The following is a 21,102-nucleotide window of genomic DNA, read 5'->3' on the forward strand; positions in this document are numbered from 1 at the left end:
AAAGAATATGCAATCACCAAACCAGCTCTGTAAGAAATATTAAGGGAGGCTCTGTAAAAGAAAGAGGAAGTCCAAGGAAACAATCCACAAAAATAGGGACTGTATAGGTACCATGACTCATATCTTTCAACAGTAACTCTGAACGTGAATGGGTTTAATTACCCTATGAAAAGGCACAGGGTTTCAGACTGGATAAAAAAGCAAGACCCATCTATTTGCTGTCTACAAGACACTCATTTTAGACCTAAGGACACCTACAGCTTGAAAATAAAAGGTTGGAAAACCAATTACCATTCAAATGGTCCTCAATAGAAAGCACGGGTAGCCATCTTTATATCAACAAATTAAAGTTTATCCCAAAAACTGTAGTGAGAGAAGAAGAGGGACACTGTATCATACTGAAAGCATCCATCAAACAAGAGAATCTAACAATCATCAATATCTATGCCCTGAATGTGGGGGCTGCAAGAATATCAATCAATTAAACCAAAGTTAAGACATATTTGGATAATAATACACTTATACTTGGTGACTTGAATGTAGTGTTTCCTACAGTCAACAGATTTTTGAACACAATATCTCCAATGAATTAAGAGCTTTAAGAGATACACTGGACCACATGGATTTCACAGATAATTACAGAATTTTACATCCAAATGCAACTGAATACACATTCTTCTCAAGTGCACATGGAACTTTCTCCAGAATAGACCACATACTGGGTCACAAATCAGGTCTTAACCAATTCCAAAAGACTGGGGTCATCCACAGCATATGTTCAGACCATAATGCGTCGAAATTAGAAGTAAATCACAAGAAGAAGCTTTGAAGGAATTCTACCACGTGGAGGTAAAGGACCATCCTGCTAAAAGATGAAAGGGTCAATAAGGAAATTAGAGAAGAATTAAAAGACTCGTGGAAATTAATTAGAATGAAGATTGAACCGTTCAAAATCTTTGGGACACAGCAAAAACAGTCCTGAGGGGAAAATACATTGCAATAAATACATCAATCGAAAAACTGGAAAGAACACAAATACAAAAGCTAACCTGGCACCTAAAGGAGCTGGAAATAAACAACAAATATATCCTACACCCAGCAGAAGAAGAGAGTTAATAAAGATTCGAGCAGAACTCAATGAAATCAAGACCAGAAGAACTGTGGAACAGATTAACAAAACCAGGAGCTGGTTCTTTCACAGAATTAATAAGATAGATAAACCATTAGCCAGCCTTATTAAAAAGAAGAGAGAAGACTCAAATTAATAAAATCATGAATGAGAAAGGAGAGATCACTACCAACACCAAGGAAATACAAACGATTTTAAAAACATATTGTGAACAGCTATATGAAATAAATTAGGTAATCTAGAAGAAATGGACGCATTCCTTGGAAAGCCACAAACTACCAAAACTGAAACTGGAAGAAATAGAAAACCTGAACAGGCCAATAACCAAGGAGGAAATTGAATCAGTCATTAAAAACCTCCCAAGAAACAAAAGTCCAGGGCCAGATGGCTTCCCAGGGGAATTCTATCAAACGTTTAAAGAAGAAACCATACCTATTCTGCTAAAGCTGTTTGGAAAGATAGAAAGAGATGGAGTACTTCCAAACTTGTTCTGTGAGGCCTGCATAACCTTAATTCCAAAACCAGACAAAGACCTCACCAAAAAGGGGAATTATAGACCAATATCCCTGATGAACTTGGATGCAAAAATTCTCAACAAGATACTAGCCAATAGGATCCAGGAATACATTAAGAAGATTATTCACCATGACCAAGTAGGATTTATCCCCGGGATGAAAGGCTGGTTCTACACTTGTAAAACAATCAATGTGATTCATCATATCACCAAGAGAAAAAACAAGGACCATATTATTATTTTTTTACAATTTTGTGAGTCATCCTTTTTTCAGAGAGTTGGTACGAATATTTTTAAGATTTGTGTGGAATCAGAAAAGACCCTGAATAGCCAGGGAGAATATTGTAAAAGAAAACCAGAGCCAGGGCATCACAACACTGGGTTTCAGGTTGTACTACGAAGATGTGATCATCAAGACAGTTATGGTACTGGCACAAAAACAGACACATATAATCAATGGAACAGAATAGAGAATCCAGAAATGGGCCCTCAACTCTATGGTCAACTGAAATTTGACATAGCAGGAAAGAGTACCATGGGAAAAAAGTCTCTTCAATAAATGTTGCTAGGAAAATTGGACAGCCACGTGCAGAAGAAAGAAACTAGACCATTCTCTTACAATATGCACAAAGATAAACTCAAAATGGATGAAAGATCTAAATGTGAGTAAAGAATCCATCCAACTCCTAGAGGAGAACACAGGCAACTGTGTTTTTGAACTTGGCCACAGCAACTTCTTGCAAGATACATCTATGAAGGCAAGGGAAACAAAAGCAAAACATGAACTATTGGGACTTAATCAAGATAAAAAGCTTCTGTACAGCAAAAGAAACAGTCAACAAGGGGATCCCTGGGTGGCGAAGCGGTTTGGCGCCTGCCTTTGGCCCAGGGCGTGATCCTGGAGACCCGGGATCGAATCCCACATCAGGCTCCCGGTGCATGGAGCCTGCTTCTCCCTCCGCCTGTGTCTCTGCCTCTCTCTCTCTGTGACTATCATAAATAAATAAAAATTAAAAATTAAAAAAAAAAAGAAACAGTCAACAAAACTAAAACACAACTTACGGAATAGGAGAAAAGATTTGCAAATGACATATCAGATAAAGGGCTAGTATCCAAGATCCAAAAAGAATTTATTAAACTCAACACCTAAGAAACAAAAATCCAATCATGTAATGGGCAAAAGACATGAACAGAAATTTCACAGAGGAAGGCATACACATGGCCAACAAGAACATGAGAAAATGCTCTGCATCACTTGCCATCAGGGAAATACAAATCAATTAAATGAAATAAAATTTTGCATAATACTATCCATGTGCTTATTAGAGAGAGATTAGTTTTGATATATGATTTACCAAAGTAAGCCCAATTAGTGTTCCAAAATGTCTTAGCACCAAGAATCTGGGGAAAAATGATAAAAGCATAGTCTTTCAGAATAGATTATATTTCACAGATGTCCAGAAGATGCTGAGATATGGCTTTTATAGGGAATAATAAATTGTGTGCTATCACTACTGCAATTTACTTATATAAGGTTTGATTTTGTGTGCAAATAAATAATTTAAAACAATTAAAAAAAAACAAATTGAGATACCACGTCACGCCAGTGAGAATGGTGAAAATTAACAAGACGGGAAACAACAAATGTTGGAGAGGATGTGGAGAAAGAGGAACCCTCTTGCACTGTTGGTGGGAATGTGAACTGGTACAACCACTCTGGAAAACAGTGTGGAGGTTCCTCAAAGAGTTGAAAATAGGGCTACCCTATGACCCAGCAATTGCACTGCTGGGGATTTACCCCAAAGATACAGATGCAGTGAAACGGCAGAGCACTGGCACCCCTATGTTTCTAGCAGCAATGTCCACAATAGCCAAACTGTGGAAGGAGCCTCGGTGTCCATCAAAAGATGAATGGATCAAGAAGATGTGGTCTATGTATACAATGGAATATTATCAGCCATTAGAATTGACAAATACCCACCATTTGCTTCAACGTGGATAGAACTGGAGGGTATTATGCTGAGTGAAGTAAGTCAATTGGAGAAGGACAGACATTATACAGTCTCATTCATTTGGGGAATATAAAAAATAGTGAGAGGGAAAAAGGGGAAAGGAGAGAAAATGAGTGGGAAATATCAGAGAGGATGACAGGACATGAGAGACTCCTAGCTCTGGGAAAGGAACAAGGGGTTGTGGAAAGGGAGGTGGGTGGGGGGATGGGGTTACTGGGTGATGGGCACTGAGGGGCCCTTGATGGGATGAGCACTGTTGGCAAATCGAACTCCAATAAAAAGAAAATAAAAAGTATAGTTATTTAAAGAATCCAAAGTTGTTTTAGCATTCCATTTTTTATATTTCAAATATAAACCATCAGTTTATTTTTATTTCTTTTTAAAGATTTTGTTTGTTTATTCATGAGAGATGCAGAGAGAGAGAGAGAGAAAGTGAGAGAGAGAGTCAGAGACACAGGCAGAGGGAGAAGCAGGCTCCATGCAGGGAGCCTGACGTGGGACTCGATCCCAAGTCTCCAGGATTAGGCCCTGGGTTGAAGGCAGCGTTAAATCGCTGAGCTACCGGGGCTGCCCCTATAATGTTTATTTAACATTCATCAGCTCACCTAGTTACAAATATTCTTTGAGGAATTTTAAGATCCATTCTCTTAGTAAGTTTTAAATATACAATACAGTATTGCTAACAATAATCACCACCTTGCATGTTCATCACAAAAATATTAATGTTATAACTAAGTGTATGCTTCTTGGAAACCTTCACCTATGTTGTCCATGTCCCACTCTCTCCTCTGGTACAAATCCATTCCCTTTATCTATAAGTGTAGCTTTTTTAGATTGCACATATATATTATACCAAGTTATATCATACATAATTTGTCTTTTTTGCACTTCACTTAGCATAACACCCTCAAGTTTTTTTTTTTTTATTTATCTATGATAGTCACAGAGAGAGAGAGAGGCAGAGACACAGGCAGAGGGAGAAGCAGGCTCCATGCACCGGGAGCCCGATGTGGGATTCGATCCCGGGTCTCCAGGATCGCGCCCTGGGCCAAAGGCAGGCACCAAACCGCTGCGCCACCCAGGGATCCCAACACCCTCAAGTTTTATCCACATTGTCACAAGAGTCAGACTTTCCTCAATGGATGTTGAATTTTGTCAAATAATTGTTCTGCATCTATTGAGATAATCATATGATTTTTATTATTCATTGTGTTGATAGGGACGCCTGGGTGGCTCAGCGGTTTAGCGCCTGCCTTAGGCCCAGAGCATGGTCCTGGAGTCCAGACATTGTGTTTCACATCAGGTTCCCTGCATGCAGCCTGCTTCTCCCTCTGCCTGTGTCTCTGCCTCTCTCTCTGTGTCTGTCATGAATAAATTTTTAAAATCTATTTTTAAGAGAAAGAAATGCAACAGATTTCTGTACATTGATTTTGCATCTTGCAACTTTAATGAATTCACATTTCAGTTCTAGCAGAGTTTTTTTTTCAGTCTTTCAGGTTTTCTATATAGAGCATTATGTTGTCTAACAATAGTGAATGTTTTACTGTTTCATTGTCAGTTCAGATTAATTTTCTTTCTGCTGTCTGATTGCTGTGGCTAGTACTTCCAGTACTATGCTCAATAAAAGTGGTGATAGGGGACATCACTGTCTTGTTCCTGACATTAGGGGGAAAGCTCTCAGTTCTTCCCTATGGAGTATGATATTTGCTGTAGGTTTTTAACATATTCCTTTGCTGAGTTTTTTGTTTGTTTGTTTGTTTGTTTGTTTGTTATCATGAATGGATGTTCTAGTTTGTCAAATTATTTTTCTACATTCATTGAGATGATCATAAGCTTTTGCATTCTCCTATTGCTGGGACATATTATGTTATTATATCAGTTCTGCTTGTGAATATTGAACTACCATTGTATTCTGTGAAGAAATCCCAGTTAATTCTGGTAAATATTTTAATGTATTGTTGACTTTTGTTTGGTACCATTTTATTAAGGACTTTTTTATCCATGTTCATTGGAAATGTTGGCCTGTAGTTCTCATTTTCTGTGGTGTCATTATCTAGTTTTAGTACTAGGCTGATATTTGCCTCATAGGATACATTTGGAAGGTTTTTTTCGTATGATTTTTGGAGTAGTTTGATTAGAATGAGTATTAACTCTTCTTTAGATAGTTGGTAGAATTCATTGTAAAGCCATCTGGTCCTGTACTTCTGTTTGTTGGGAGCTTTTAGATCACTGATTCATCTCCTTGCTGGTAGCTTTTTCACATGTTCTATTTCTTCCTGATTCAGTTTTGGTAGGCATATGTTTGTAGGAACTTATCCAATTTTTATAAGTTCTCTAATTTGTTGATGTGTACATTTTCACAATATTCTCTTACAGCTGTTTATACTTATGTGGTATTAGCTGTTATCTCTCTTTTCTCTTTCATTGGTGGCTTTGTTTATTTGAATCCTTTCTCTCTCTCTCTCTCTCTCTCTCTCTCTCTCTCTTTCTTTCTTTTCTTAATGAGTCTGGATAGTAATTTATCCTTTTTTTAATATTTAAAAAAAAATTAACCTTTTCAAACACCCAGCTGGTTTCATTGGTGAATGATTCATTCTTCTGGTTTCATTGATTCTTCTATATTTTTCTTTTAGTTTCTCTAGCATTTATTTCTGTGCTAATCTACTATTTCCTTTCTTCTACTGACTTGGGATTTTGTTTGTTCCTTTTATAGCTACTTTAGCTCTAACATTGGGTTATTTGTTTGCGATTTTTTTCTTACTCTTTCATGTAGTCCCATATTGCTATAAACTCCCCTTTTATAACTGTTCTCATTGCCACCCCACATGACATACTTTCCAAGCATTCTCCTGCGGTTGAATTATTTTGCACATAATGTCTCCATTAGAGATATATGAATTTCTTACATCTCTTTCTAAAGCCAACAATTCCCCAGCCTGTTCTGATTTTGTCCTTACTTGTGATTCCCTTTCTTTGGCATTCATAACACAGAAAGCAATGGCTAAGCTACCACTGAAATAACTGGTTCACTTTTCCTTCTCTATTTTCTCTTTACCGCTCTTTTGGATAAGGTATCTAGCAATCCTTTGGGCATTTTAGGGATTTCCCCAAACTCACACACCTGTCTGAAGCACTCAAAAAATCTGGACAAGTCTCCAAATATGAGGGTGGATACCAAGCCTGGGAATTCCCACTGAGACAAAAATCTCCCAGCAGCATTCATTTACCCAGCTTTGGTCTTCTCCTGTCTTCTTTGCCAATTGTTAGAAGACAAAGCAGTGAGTATTAAGTATTCTCCTCCTGAGAAGAGACTTTGAGATTTAAAGCACTCCACAACATACAGTTTACACAAAGTTTTATTAAGGACCTTTAATTACAGAAAGAATTGGGAGGGCAACTGTCCAGATATGTAGTTACTCTGTAAAATCTACATCTTAGTCTACAAATTTTTTAGAATGAGAGGGCATACAAAAAGGTATTGTGAAAAGAAAGCCTTCACATGCATTTCAAAGCTCTCATATGTACCTAATTAACATGTAATATTTAATTAGATCTCATAGCACCTCCTGTGCCAAATTTATGGAGGGCCAAAGCAGGCCTCCCCATCCTAGATTGGTGGGCATTTCTAAAGAATTTTTATTAATGTCCAAGGAGCCCCAGGACACATAACCTCAGGGGGGTGAGCAAGCAGATGTGAAAAAGACAGAGGACTACAGACGGAGTCAGTAGTAATAGTTCTCATATGTTGCTTAAAGTATTCCAAAAAATATAGGAAGAAAGAAATTTTCCAAATGCATTCTATGTGACCAGCATTAGCCTGACATCAAAATAAGATAAAGGCACTTCAAAATAAAACAGACTAAGAAAAAAATAATAATACAGGCCAACATAGGTGCAAAATTCTTTTTCTTAATTTTTAAAAATTTTAAAAATTTTTTAATTTTTAAAAAATATTTTATTTATTTACTCATAATCTATTGAGATAATCATATGATTTTTATTATTCATTGTGTTGATAGGGCTAAAAGGCATCCAAATTAATAAAGAAAAGGTAAAACTTTCATTGCTTGCACATCATATGGTACTATTTAAAGAAAAACCTATAGACTCCATCAAAAAACTGCTAGCACTGATGAATGAATTCAGTAAAATCACAAGATAATCACAAGATAATAAAGGGAAAAAATTAACATACAGAGAACTGTTTTTTTTTCAGAAACAAAGTTACAGAAATAATTTTTATATTTTCCTTCCATAAATGAAAAATTAACAAGAACCCAACATTTGACTCTAGACTCTTGTGGAAGGTGGCCTCTGCCTGTAACGTCAAGTTTTCCCTGGAATCATCTCTTCCTCAGCTGTGCGCTGCCTGGCGCTCGGCCCCCACACGCATCACCAAGGCCTCAGGGGACATCAGGTGTTTGTGGGGGTACTCCCGTGCCCGGTGGGCGGCCGGGGCTGCTGGGGCCACCGAGGCAGGAGGGTGGCCTGCTTTGCTGAATGCTAAGGTGATAGCAGCCAAAGGCCACGGGCTTCCTGACCTGGAAACTCCACGGGAAGCTTGCTGGTAAAGGATTTGGTTGAGATTGGGAACAAGGTGGCTGGGTCTGGGAGGGGGCTCCCAGATGTTCTGGGGGTGCAGGGTGGGACCCCAACCCTCTGCCCCACGGGAGTCACGAGCAGCACTCTGGAGAAGCAGCCTGTCTGGTCCCTGTTCATGTATGGGGTGTTGCTGGGGAAACTTGTTGTGCTCCCCAGAGCCCGTCTCCCACCAACAGCCCAGAATGTGCAGCAGCCTAGGAACCAGACTCTCTGGAAAAGCCCTTCACTGAGCACAGAAGACGGTGAGGGGCAGGGCCTGGCGCTCAGCCCCGGGGACACGGTGACTGGCCCTGCTGCTGACCTTGGGAGGGGAGGACCCTGAGGACCCTGAGCTCCCAGAGGTGGAGCCGGGATGACAGGATGACAGCTCCAGGGCGAGGCTGCGCCTGAGGGAGGAGGGGAGGGGGCTCTGCAGAAGCAGCTGCGGGAGCTGAGGCTGGAACTGCCGGGCGGCCCCAGCAGAGCCACAAGCACCTAGACTAGGCGGGTGACGTGGCAGGGGCCAGGCTCGTCCAGGTACAGGGTGCTGAAGACGTCACTGAAGAAGCTTGGGTGGTTCCTGCAGGCCCGTTCACAGTCCGGGTTGAAGTTTACCTCCAGGATCTGGGGCTGCATCACTCGCTTTCCATCTGGCCGGTTGTCCCACTTGAGCATGAGGTCGACAGCTACACAGCGCGGGATGAGGGATAGTCGCAGAGGCCCAGGGGAGGTGGCTTGGCACAGGCCACTGGGAACAGCTCCGTGAAGGCCTGGAAGATCTCACCCTGGACGCTCTTCCAGGGGAATTCTGGGCACTGCTTCTCAAACTCAGGGATGAACTCATCATAGTGCACCTGCTTCAGCACCACTTCTGGGTCATAGTTCATGACGGTGAAATGTTTCTCATAGTCGTCCAGGTCATCAAGTGCGAAGGGCCGGTTGGAGAACCGCAGCCAGAACACGTCATACACGAACAGAGTCAGGGGCTTCACCGACCGCAGAAGCACGACAGAGCGGACATCGAACTTGACCGGCCCCACGTCTTCTCGAAGGAACAAGACGGGACTTTCAATGTATTTGGACACAACCTTGGGGGTGCTTTCGCGGTGCCGGATGATGCTGTGGAGGCTCCTGGTGATGTGGGTGTCCAGGCTGCGGGCCAGGTTCCAGGGCTTGCAGATCCAGTGGTTATCCCGGCCCCGCCTCTCCCGCTGTTGGGAGTAGCTAACAAACTGGGGTAACTCGGTGCTAGGCTGAAGGTGCGGGGCAGCCAGGCCGGGCCCTCGGGGCCCCCTGCCCGGCGCGCGATGGAGGCCAGGCAGTCCTTCACCGTCAGCAGTTCTCGCAGGGGAGCTGGTTCAGCAGCACGTTGGGCCTCTCCTGCTGAGCCTCCTGTAATCCTTGAAGTGGGAGAAGTTGTAGAGAATGTCGGCGTCGGCCTCGCTCTGGGTGAAGGTGAAGCGTGGGTGGCTGAGGTGGCTGAGCACCTGCTGGATGTCTGTGTAGACCTTGAAGACGTGGTCACGGGGATACGCCACTGGACTGATGGCAAGTGGTAGCTTCTCCTTGTTTTCCTCCAAAATGGGGCCTGGTAGTGCTCATCGGGTGGCTCGGGCGTGGAGGAGCTGAAGTCCAGCATGTCGGCGGGGACCCAGGGCAGCAGCATGCACTTCCGGATCCGAGGGTCTGCCTCTCCGTAGGCAAAGTCCCGGGTCACCTCCTCGCCCGTGTCCAGGTCCCGCAGCGGCCACAGCAGCGTGTAGGCCACTTGCTGGGGCATGTAGAAGAAGGGCGCCGTGGCAGAGCTGGGCGTGCCGAGTGCTGGATGCGCGAGCCGAACTCGTCCATGATGCACCACACCGGCACCTTCTCCTCGGCCGTCCCGCGGGCCAGCTGGTAGGTGCGGTTGAACCGCCACATCTCCTCCAGGACCAGGCCCACAGCCTCAGCGCTGGGCAGCTCGCCGTGGAACTCTATGCCCATCAGGTTGGCCATGCGGTGCAGCAGCCCGGGCACCTGGTGCAGCCTTTGGCGGGCATGCTCCACGCACGTCCAGGCGTGGTCGATGAGGAAGATGCTGCTGGGGTCAGCCGCCTGTAGCCCGTTCTCGCTGGTCACAGTGACCTTGCAGCAGAGTTCGCCGCCGCCACCACCACCGCCAGGGTTGGGCTTCTTCCGGGCCTCCCGGGCCTCCTCACCCTCACTCTCCTCCTCCACTTCCTCCACTTGCATTATCCCGAACATCTCCCCAGCATCGAAAACCTCGCGCTCCAGCTTGTGCAGGAGGCGGCCCCAGGAGCGCTCGGGGACCCCGGACGCGCGCAGCGCCGGGCCGTGCAGCGCCGCGAACTCGGCCGGGGCCCGCGCGCCGTCCTCCGCAGTGAGGCCCCGGGGGCCGGGCTCCGCGCCAGCGCCCAGTCCCGCTCCGCCGCCGCCCGCCGAGCCGCCCCGCCCCGCCCTCCCGCCGCGCTCCCCGCGGCCGCCGCCCACCGCCCGCCCACCGCCCGGCGTCGGCACGCGCGGGGCGGCGGGAGGCCGAGCTCCGGGAGCCCGCCCCGGAGCTCCGAGCGCCGGCGGCCAAGCGGCGCGTGCGCGAGTGCGAGTGCGTGAACGCGCGGTCCTGCCAGAGAACTGTTTTAATTCTATTTACTAATAATGAAATAGCAGAAAGACAAATTAGGAAAGCAATCCCGTTTGCAATTGCACCAAAAGGATAAAATCTCTAGAAATAATCTTTTCCAAAGTGAAAAATCTGTACTCTGAAAGGTATAAAATACGTACAAAACAAATTGAAGGTGACACAAAAATTGGAAAGATCTATCATGTTCAGACACTAAAATAATCCTCATGTATTGGAAGAATCAATATTGATAATGATAAAATGTCCATACAACCCAAAGCAATATACAGATTTATTGCAATATATATCTAAAACCAATAAGGGTATTCACAGAAATAAAATAAAGAATCCGAAAATTTGTATGGAACTACAAAAGACCCTAAATAGCCAAAGCAATCTTGAGAAAGAAGAACAAAACTGGATTATTGCAACTCCAGTTTTCAAGATCCACTACAGAGGTGTATTAATCAAAAAATCATTGTACTGGCACAAAAACAGACACATAATACAGGATAGAGAGCCCAGAAATAAAACTCAGGCTCATATGATCAATTAATCTATGACAAAGGATGCACATGTATACAATGGGGAAAAGACAGTGTTTTCAACAAATAGTAGTGAAAAAATTGGACAGTTATATGCAGAAGAATGAAACTGGACCACTTTTCTTACATCATACACCGAAATAAACTCAGAATGGATTAAAGACATAAGTATGCTACCCGAAGCCATCAAACTTCTAGAAGAAAAAGTAGGCAGTAGTTTTTTTGAGATAGTCTGTAGAAATTTTTTTCTACATATGTGTCTATAGGCAAGGGAAGTAAAAGCAAAGTTAATCTATTGGAACAACCCCAGTATAAAAATTATCTCTTAAAAGAGTTTATTTATATACTTGAGAGAGATAGAGAGCACAGACATGGGTAGAGGGAGAGAGAGAAACAGACTCCCTACTGAGCACAGAGCCTGATGCAAGGCTTGATCCCAAGACCCTGAGATCATGACTTGAGCCAAAGTCAGATGCTTAACTGACTGAGCCACTCAGGTGACCCAGAAGCCTTTTGCACAGTGAAGGAAACCATCAACAAAACAAAAAGGCAACCTTTAAAAAAATACTTCTAAAGGATATGTCCAATATGGAGTCAATATTCAAAATACATAAAGAACTTGTGAAACTCAACAAGAAGAAGAGGAAGAAGAGGAAGAGACAGAGAGAAGAAGAAAAAGAAGAAGAAGAAGAAGAAGAAGAAGAAGAAGAAGAAGAAGAAGAAGAAGAAAGAAGAAGAAGGAGGAGGAGAAAAAGGAGAAGAAAGAAGGAGAAGGGGAAGGAAAAAGAGGAGGAGGAAGAAGAGGAAAGAATGAAAATAAACAAATATAATTCAATTTAAAAAATGGGCAGAGAACCTGAGGGCATTTTTCCAAAAAAGAGATACAGATGGCAATAAACACATGAAAAGTTGTTCAACATCACTTATCATCAGGGAAATGCAAATCAAACCCACAAGATAACACCTTGTACCTATAACAATGGCTGCAATCAAAAACACTAAAAATAGCAAGTGTTTATGGGAATATGTAGAAAAATTAATCCTTGTGAGCTCTTGATGGGAATTCCAATTGATGCAACCATTTGCAAAAACAACATGGAGTTTCATAAATATATTAAACATAGGGATGCCTGGATGGTGCATCTCCCCTCAGCTCAGGGCTTGCTCCCAGACTCACTACCTGGAGCCTGCTTCTCACTCTGCCTGTGTCTCTGCCTCTCTCTCTATGTGTCTCTCATGAATAGATAAGATATTTTAAAAAATATATTAAACATAGAATTACGGGATCCCTAGGTGTCACAGCAGTTTGGCGCCTGCCTTTGGCCCAGGGCACGATCCTGGAGACCCGGGATCGAATCCCACGTCGGGCTCCCAGTGCATGGGGCCTGCTTCTCCCTCTGCCTATGTCTCTGCCTCTCTCTCTCTCTCTCTCTCTCTCTCTCTCTCTCCTCTCTCTGACTATCATAAATAAATAAAAGTTAAAAAAATAAAAAAAAAGAATTACAATTGGATCCACTAATTCCACTACTTACTTAGCATTTGCCAATAAAAATGGTAAGTTTTGCACTAATTGTAAAAGATATATGCCCTCATGTTTATTGCAGTATTATTTACAACAGCCAATATTTGGAAACAACATAAGTGCTCACCTACAAATGAATGGATAAAAAAGATATTATATATGGTGCAAAAACACGCAAACATCAACAGAGGATAATGGCCCATAAATTTGTGTGTACATATATATGTTTATATAGTGTATGTGTATATCTATATGTGTGGGATATGTGTACACCATATATGTATGTGTGTGTGTGTATATATAGTATAGGTACACTATATATGTATATATAATGAAAATTTATATAAATGTTGTATCATATATACATATATATGAAATTTAATATAGATATATGTTACATATGTATAAATATAGCAGATTATCACTCAACCATAAAAAGGAGATTTTGATATTTGCAACAGCATGGATGGATTTAGAGAACATTATGCTAAGTTATATGTCAAGCAGAGAAAGACAACCATATGATTTTACTCATATGTGGTATTTAAGAAACAAAACAAATGAACAAAGAAGGAAAAAAGAAACAAAGAAAGAGACTCTTACATGCAGAGAACAAACTGGGGGTTACCAGAGGCAAGTGGGTGAGTAGACAGGTAAAATAGAGGATTAATAGTACACTTATGGTGCTGAGCATTGAATGATATGTAGAATTATTGAATCCTTACATTGTACACCTGAAATTAATATACATTATATGTTACCTATACTTCAAGAAAATAAATAAATAAATGATAATACTATAGACAACAGTATTTAATAAAGAAATGGCACAGTGATTAATTTTACCCTAATTGTTTTGATCTTCGTATCAGAAAGACTCATTAGTGCCTCAAAATTTTCTGGAAATTTTATTGGATAAATAATATTTATTTTAAAAAGTATGCTTCTTTCAGGTACATCATATTCTTCACTGAATATTTGTTTTAATTTAGTTGAACAAATTTTCTTTACCTGCATTTTGTGATTCTTCTTTACTTTTGTTAGTATTTCTTATCAGGGGTTATAGGGTATTTTTCCTATATTAAAGCATATGTCTTTTTAACCTGTAATTCATATGTTTTGCTACTATCACTTATCCTCAAATGAGAGAACTTACCACAAGATCTGATTATGGGCTGGAACTTGTCCATTTGCAAATTTCAGTCTTGAAACACAAGGTAAAAGCAACTGAGCAAGCTGGACACACTTATGATTCTACCAAAAAATAAAAAAAAGGACAAGGAAGACTGGGTGGACAGTGTGTTGAGCATCTGCCTCTTGGTTTTGGCTCAGGTCCTGATCTCAGGATCCTGAGAGTGAGCCCCACCTCAGGTTATGCACTGAACAGGGAATCTGCTTAAGATTCTCTCTCCCTCTCCCTCTGCCCCCTCACTCAAGCTCTCTCTTTCTCTCTGTCAAATAAATAAATAAATAAATAAATTAATTAATTAATTAATTAATTAATTTTTTAAAGTGGATAAAATTCTTGGGAACCAAGAATCACTCCAGGATTCCTAGAGTTTCTGATACAGATCACTTGACTTTAAATTGACATTTATCTAATTTAGCTTAGGGAAATATGTCATAATGAATGAGGGCAGAGAATACTATCCAGGACTAGGGGAGTTCTTAAAATATAGGACATCTTTAAAAAATAAGGCATCCTATAAATATAAAGTAGCAAAAGCCATCTTTACCCTGGCATTAATGATTCTTCAATAATTTTTAATTATAAAGTGAAAACAAGCTACCATATGATGTGTATATTATACTACATTTTTTTAGTAAGTACTGTGAATTTCTATTTATTTTATACACCTGTGTTCCCATCCTTTTATAAAGGAAATACAGAATACATATATATGTATATATATATATATATATATATATATATATATATATACACACACAAGCACTGAATCTATGTACAAGAAACTACTCTAAATTGTTTACCTATGTAGGCAAAAGAAAATAGGGTAGATGAGAAAAGTGAAGTATAATTTCTAAATTTTTATCTTCTTATATAGCTTTGATTTTTGAAAAACATAGCATCATTTATTCTTAGAAGTGAAATAACACAATTTAAATCCTATGATCAGCAGCCCCGGTGGCTCAGCAGTTTAGCGCTGCTTTCAGCCCAGGGTGTGATCCTGGACACCTGGGATCGAGTCCCATGTCGGGCTCCCTGCATGGAGCCTGCTTCTCCCTCTGCCTGTGTCTGTGCTTATCTCTGTGTGTGTGCGTGCCTCTCATGAATAAATAAATAAAATCTTTTTTTTAAAGGGGAAAATTTTAAAAATAAATAAATAAAATAAAAAAGTAAATCCTCTGATCATATAAACATATGGACTATGTGAAAGGTGATTGTCAAAAGGTGATGTACAGAGACTTGAGTTTTTCAGTAGTTCAAGGACTCTGCCTTTAGGAAGTGATGTCTACAAAGATATCCTGAAGGAAGAGCAGCACAGGCTGATTGCTGTTTTGGGGTGAGATGCATGGAGGGAGCAGCATGTGCCATGGCACTGGGGGAGCAGACATGGCAAGTACCTGGTGAAAAGACAATCTGGTGAGGCTTTAGCTTTGACAAGGGAAGGAGCAGGCAATGAGTGACAAGTCATGCAGGGCATCTTGGTCAGGAGGATTTATTTAGTTTATAGCCTTAAAGCAAGACAAAGGTACTGATCTGTGTTAAGCAAGAAACATATTCTGGAAAATGTCACCTCTGGTTGTGGAATGCAGTCCTCATTGAACTACCTCCTGAGAAAAGGGACAGACCCTTGAGGGTATTCACAAATGGAAATGTTGTAATTCAGATTCTGGCAATGTCTAAGAGCATGGAAATGTGTTGATACATATTTGAAATAATTTTGCAGCCAAAATAATAATTTTTGATGGATAGGGTATAAATAGTGATGGCGTGTGGGGGCAACAGGAAAAATTCAAAGGTGTCATACTTTCGAAATTGACTAGTGAGAAGCTGCTACACAATATAGTTTTTCTTTTCTTTTTTTCTTTTCTTCTTTTCTTTTTTCTTCTTGATATTGGTGGAATAAAGTTTTCTACAATTAAAGTTTCACAATCCAAGCCTGTTTTCCTCAAGAAATAATCAACAAAGCATAGATTTCACATGAAATTCAGTACACAAGTATTTCAAAGAAACACATACATACAAAATTAATATTAAAATAATAAAATAAAATAAAAAATAGCATTACTCTAACACATTTACACCACAAGGAAAGTGACAGCTGGACAAATAAGATGTTTACAATTTCCTATTTCAGGAAGTTGTTTAAATACTTATAAAAGTTATCTTGATATACATCTCAGTCCCCAAAACTATGTGTTTTGAATATATGGTCTCAATTTAGAAAGCTACATGTAAATAAATGTTCCCTTACATTCTGTGAGATTTGATAAAGCACCCTTGTACTTTTGTAATCAAAACAGAATTAAGTGTATTTTACTTTTATTTTGATATTTTCTCATTAAAAATATTTTATGTATTTATTTATGTATTTATATTTTATTTATTTATTTATTTATTTATGTATTTATTTATTTATTTATTTACTTATTTGAGACAGAGAGAGAGCACAAGTGAGGAGGAGTGTCAGAGGGAGAGGGTGAAGCAGATGCCTTGGTGAGCTGGGAGCCTGAAGTGAGGTTCAATCCCAGGACTCTGGGATTATGACCTGTGCCAAAGGCTGATGCTTAACCCACTGAGCCACTCTGGTACCCCAGTGTTTTCTCATTTTTTTTTTATACTTAAACTCACTTTTGCATTTTGTGTTCTGCTGTTACACTGCTTGATGAAGATCACTGGCAGGATGGATTTGAGATTCCATGATAATCTGCTTAAAGAAAATGTGATACCCACTATTACCAACTAGGATTATACCTTTCCAAAGAAACTGACTTTGTCGCAGTTTTTGAAAGTAAGAGCAAAGAATTTACAAAAACATAAAGATGGGATGAAAATGAGTGAACAGACAGGTAAGCTTCTTTTGTATGTCTTTAAATTGCAGTTGGAATAAGTGACATACTCTCTTTGATGAATGTCTCAAAAGCGCCCATGGCCCCTGGTTTGAGCAAGCATTAAAAAAAAAAAAAGAAAGAAAAGAAAACTCAGAGCTTTGGGATGAATAATATAATAAAGAAAGGGAGGATTTAGATATATATTCTGCTAAAAAATGTGTTTGAAAATAAGACTATATTAAAAAGATAAAGAATTTTCTGTTCAATTCTGGATGGTTAAGAACATGTTACACAAAATATGCCACTTTGGTGTAGTGCCTATTTTGAGCTGAAGGCTCTTGAGAAACAATATGCAGGAAGGGCTCTCTGACTTCTGTCTTTCTATCTCAAAGGAGGTCATAGCACTTTCTATGAAAGGTTCACACCCTGTCCCAGGAAGAGACTCATCAGTGCAGACTGAGAGCTGAGGCCAAAATACACCTGTGAAACAAACCTACCAAAATAATACATTATTTTAGTTCCCCCCATATATTCTCTCTAGGCACTTTCCCATAATTTACTGCTCAAGCCTCTTTGTAACATGCCCACAGTTTATCATTCTTTGTTTAAAAAGGTATGTAAATTTTGGGGCAAAAATGCTTCTTCAGGTTCATTTTCCTTTTGAAGACACCTATGTGCACATGGAAATTAAAATGAGTATGCTTTTCTTCTGTTAATTGGTCTCATGTCAGTTTAATACTTAACTTAGTCTTAGCCACAGAGCCCCGGAAGGTAGAAGGGATTCTTCCTCCTGCAGTAAGATGGCATACAGAATGGCTGTGTGTTGGTACAGAATGCCTCCCTGTTATTGTGAGAGTTTGTGCACAGCTTTTGAAATTTCAGTGGAAAAGGGTTAGAAAAAATGTCGGTGTATGGCACAAGTTTTTCATTTATGCATATAGGTAATTTAGACATTATTTTCCACCCATATGTTCTGTTTCAAAAATAAAAAAACTAATTAGGAATTCAGAAAACCATATACTTTTGATATATACTAGAAAATGGTACCTCGAAGTTCAAGAAAAAATTCAAGCATTGGCATGTGTAAGAAACTCTTCATTTTGTTATACTTTGCCCTTAAAAATTTATTATTTAAGACCTTAGTTGCCTAAAATAGTGTCTCTGGTAATATAATCTGCACATCAGTCAACAGGGCATCTTGTTGAGTTGCATATTTTCATTCAAAAGGTCTGGCTTAGGGAGGCCTTTCTAACAAGCTCCCAGATTATTCTGATGCTTCTAGTGCATTGATCACACTTGAGATAGAAACACTTTGGGAAGTGATCAAGTGGAAAAAAGTCATGCCAAAAAGCTTTGAAAAAAAATTTCCTTTAGCAATCTTGTTATACCATTTGTTACTAAACTGTATTTTTTAAAGATTTATTTATTTATTTATTTATTTATTTATTTATTTATTTATTTATGAGAGAGAGAGAGAGAGAGAGAGAGAGAGAGAGAGGCAGAGATACAGGAGGAGGGAGAAGCAGGCTCCATGCCGGGAGCCTGACGCAGGACTTGATTCCGGGACTCCAAGATCACGCCCTGGACCAAAGGCAGGCGCTAAACCGCTGAGCCACCCAGGGATCCCCTAAACTGTATTTTAATAATTGAAATATATAAAGCTTCTTCAGTAATTTAAGAAAGTACACAGTGAAGGAAAATCTGGCTCAGGTCGTTTTTTTTTCTATTTTTCATTTTCTCTTTCTGAACTGAATTGATTTATTTATCTTGAATATTTTATAAAAATCCGAGAAAGTTGATACTTGTTTTACCTTGATAGATTCCATAATATAATCTTTAATACTTACTATTTGCAAGTGTGATTTTTGGAATCCACTCTAAATTGATTATTTTAGAATGTCTCTCAAATCACTCATATATCAGGTCAAGAGCATTCTCTTTCTTGCTAGAGCTTTTCTGAAAGCTTTCTTCACATCTTTGTTTCTCAGGGTATATACTAGAGGATTTACCAAAGGGGTAACCACACAGTAGAACACTGATATCACTTTACCAATGGTGAAATTGTACTTGGCTGGAGGGCGAACATAGGCAAAGATAATGGTGCCATAATAGATAGAGACCACAGTGAGGTGGGAGGCACAGGTGGAGAAAGTTTTCTTCTGAGCCTCCCTGGAAGACAGCTTGATTATTGTGACCACGATGTGTCCATAGGAAGACATGGTGAGAAGGAAAGAACTTAGAATCACAACAGAGCTACATGTGTAGCCCAAAGCCTCCACCAAAAATGTATCTGAGCAGGAGAGTTTGAAAATGGGGTCTGAGTCACAAAAGAAATGGCTGATCTTCTGGGGGCCACAGAAATTTAGATGAGAAATGAGTATGGTAGGTAAGAGAGGGGCAATGAAGCCCCCAATCCAAGATCCAGCTGAAAACCGCAGGCACACACGAATACTCATGAGAAGTGAGTATCTTAAAGGGCTGCAGATGGCCAGGTACCGATCATAGGCCATCACCGCCAGCAGGATGCACTCTGTAGCTCCCATGGAGAAAAAGAAGTAGTACTGGGTGATACAACCAGAAACAGAGATGGTAACAACCTGTGAGAGGCAGGTGTCCAGCAATTTAGGCACCGTGGCTGTGGTGTACCAGATCTCCAGGAATGACAAATTTCCTAAGAAAATGTACATGGGCGTTTGGAGTGTGATATCCATGAGAACAATGAAAATAATGAGAGTGTTTCCCGTGAGGGAGAGTAGATAAACAGTAAGAAATATCACAAACAAGGTGATCCGCAGATGTAGAACACCAGGAAACCCAAGAAAAATGAACTCTGTCACTCTTGTTTGGTTTGTTATATCCATAGCTCATCATCTCTGATCTGGAATAAATCAACAAAGCCCAGAATATGAAAAATGAGCAAGAATGGAATATTTTTGTAATCATTTATTTCATGATAATAGACTTCTAATAATAATAAAAGTTAACGGCTGGCAATAACATACTTGATGTGTTTAAAAACATTTTCCATGAATTAGCTCACTTGATTTGCAAAGTAAATCTCTGAAATAAATAGTCTAAAAATTCACTTCACAAATGAAACAAAGAAACAAACTAAGACAGTAAATTACTTTCTACGACCTACATCACTTCAAGTGTTAGAGTAAAATTTGTACCCAGGTAGGTTGTGTTAAAAGATCACAGTCCAAGCTAATATATAAAATGTGGCTATTGGAAGAACATAGCATTGTTCCATCACTGAGTATTTAACACCCTACACATGGAAGGATGGTGAACATAACTGTTAAAGTCAGAGGCCAGTGAATGGGGAAAGGGAACCTTTAGAATGGAGCTCCTACTCCATACCAGTTGCTTTACAATTTTAACTGTGTGACCCTCATTATATGTCATCACTTAGGCTTGAGTAAAAGATTAGTATGAACCTTGATGTCCATCGAAAGATGAATGGATAAAGAAGCTGTGGCCTATGTATACAATGGAATATTCCTCAGCCATTAGAAACGACAAATACCCACCATTTGCTTCAACGTGGATGGAACTGGAGGGTATTATGCTGAGTGAAATAAGTCAATGAAGAAGGACAAACATTATATGGTCTCATTAATTTGGGGAATATAAATAATAGTGAAAGGGAATAAAGGGGAAAGGAGAAAAAATAAGTGGGAAATATCAGAAAGGGAGACAGAACATGGAAGACTTCTAACTCTGGGAAACGAACTAGGAGTGGTGGAAGGGGAGGAGGGTGGGGGGCCGGTGACTGGGTGGCAGGCACTGAGGGGGGCACTTGATGGGATGAGCACTGGGTGTTATTCTGTATGTTGGCAAATTGAACACCAATAAAAAATAAATTTATTATTAAAAAAAAAAGATTAGTATGTGAGTTCTCCAGAAAACAAAACAAACAAAAAGGGTAGAATTCAACATCAATGTGGAAGGCTCATTATTTTTTGAATCATTGTGTTCATCAATATTTCTACAGTGGTTGAGAAAAGTCAAGCATATTTTCAAAGTCAGAAATAAATTTAACCTTCAATGAACATAAGATGTTTCCATAGCTTGGCTATTGGGAAGACAGACTTCATTTAAGATATACTCAATTACCAAATTTTAAGTGTAGAAAACAGTACAACTATAGTCATTTTAA

The 21,102-nt window shown here is 40.0% G+C and overlaps 1 protein-coding gene and 1 pseudogene across 1 annotated transcript; both read right to left on the reverse strand.

Annotated features, from left to right (window-relative positions):
- Positions 1-8,245: 8,245 nt before the first annotated feature.
- On the reverse strand, positions 8,246-10,681 carry LOC121492598 (annotated as a pseudogene).
- Positions 10,682-18,859: 8,178 nt separating this feature from the next.
- LOC121492599 (olfactory receptor 11L1-like) lies at positions 18,860-19,801 on the reverse strand. Its single transcript, XM_041757832.1, has one exon. The coding sequence runs from the start codon at positions 19,799-19,801 to the stop codon at positions 18,860-18,862; it is 942 nt and encodes a 313-aa protein (XP_041613766.1).
- Positions 19,802-21,102: the final 1,301 nt, after the last annotated feature.

This window comes from Vulpes lagopus, chromosome 6, assembly GCF_018345385.1.
Source record: "Vulpes lagopus strain Blue_001 chromosome 6, ASM1834538v1, whole genome shotgun sequence".
Taxonomy (NCBI): Eukaryota; Metazoa; Chordata; class Mammalia; order Carnivora; family Canidae; genus Vulpes; species Vulpes lagopus.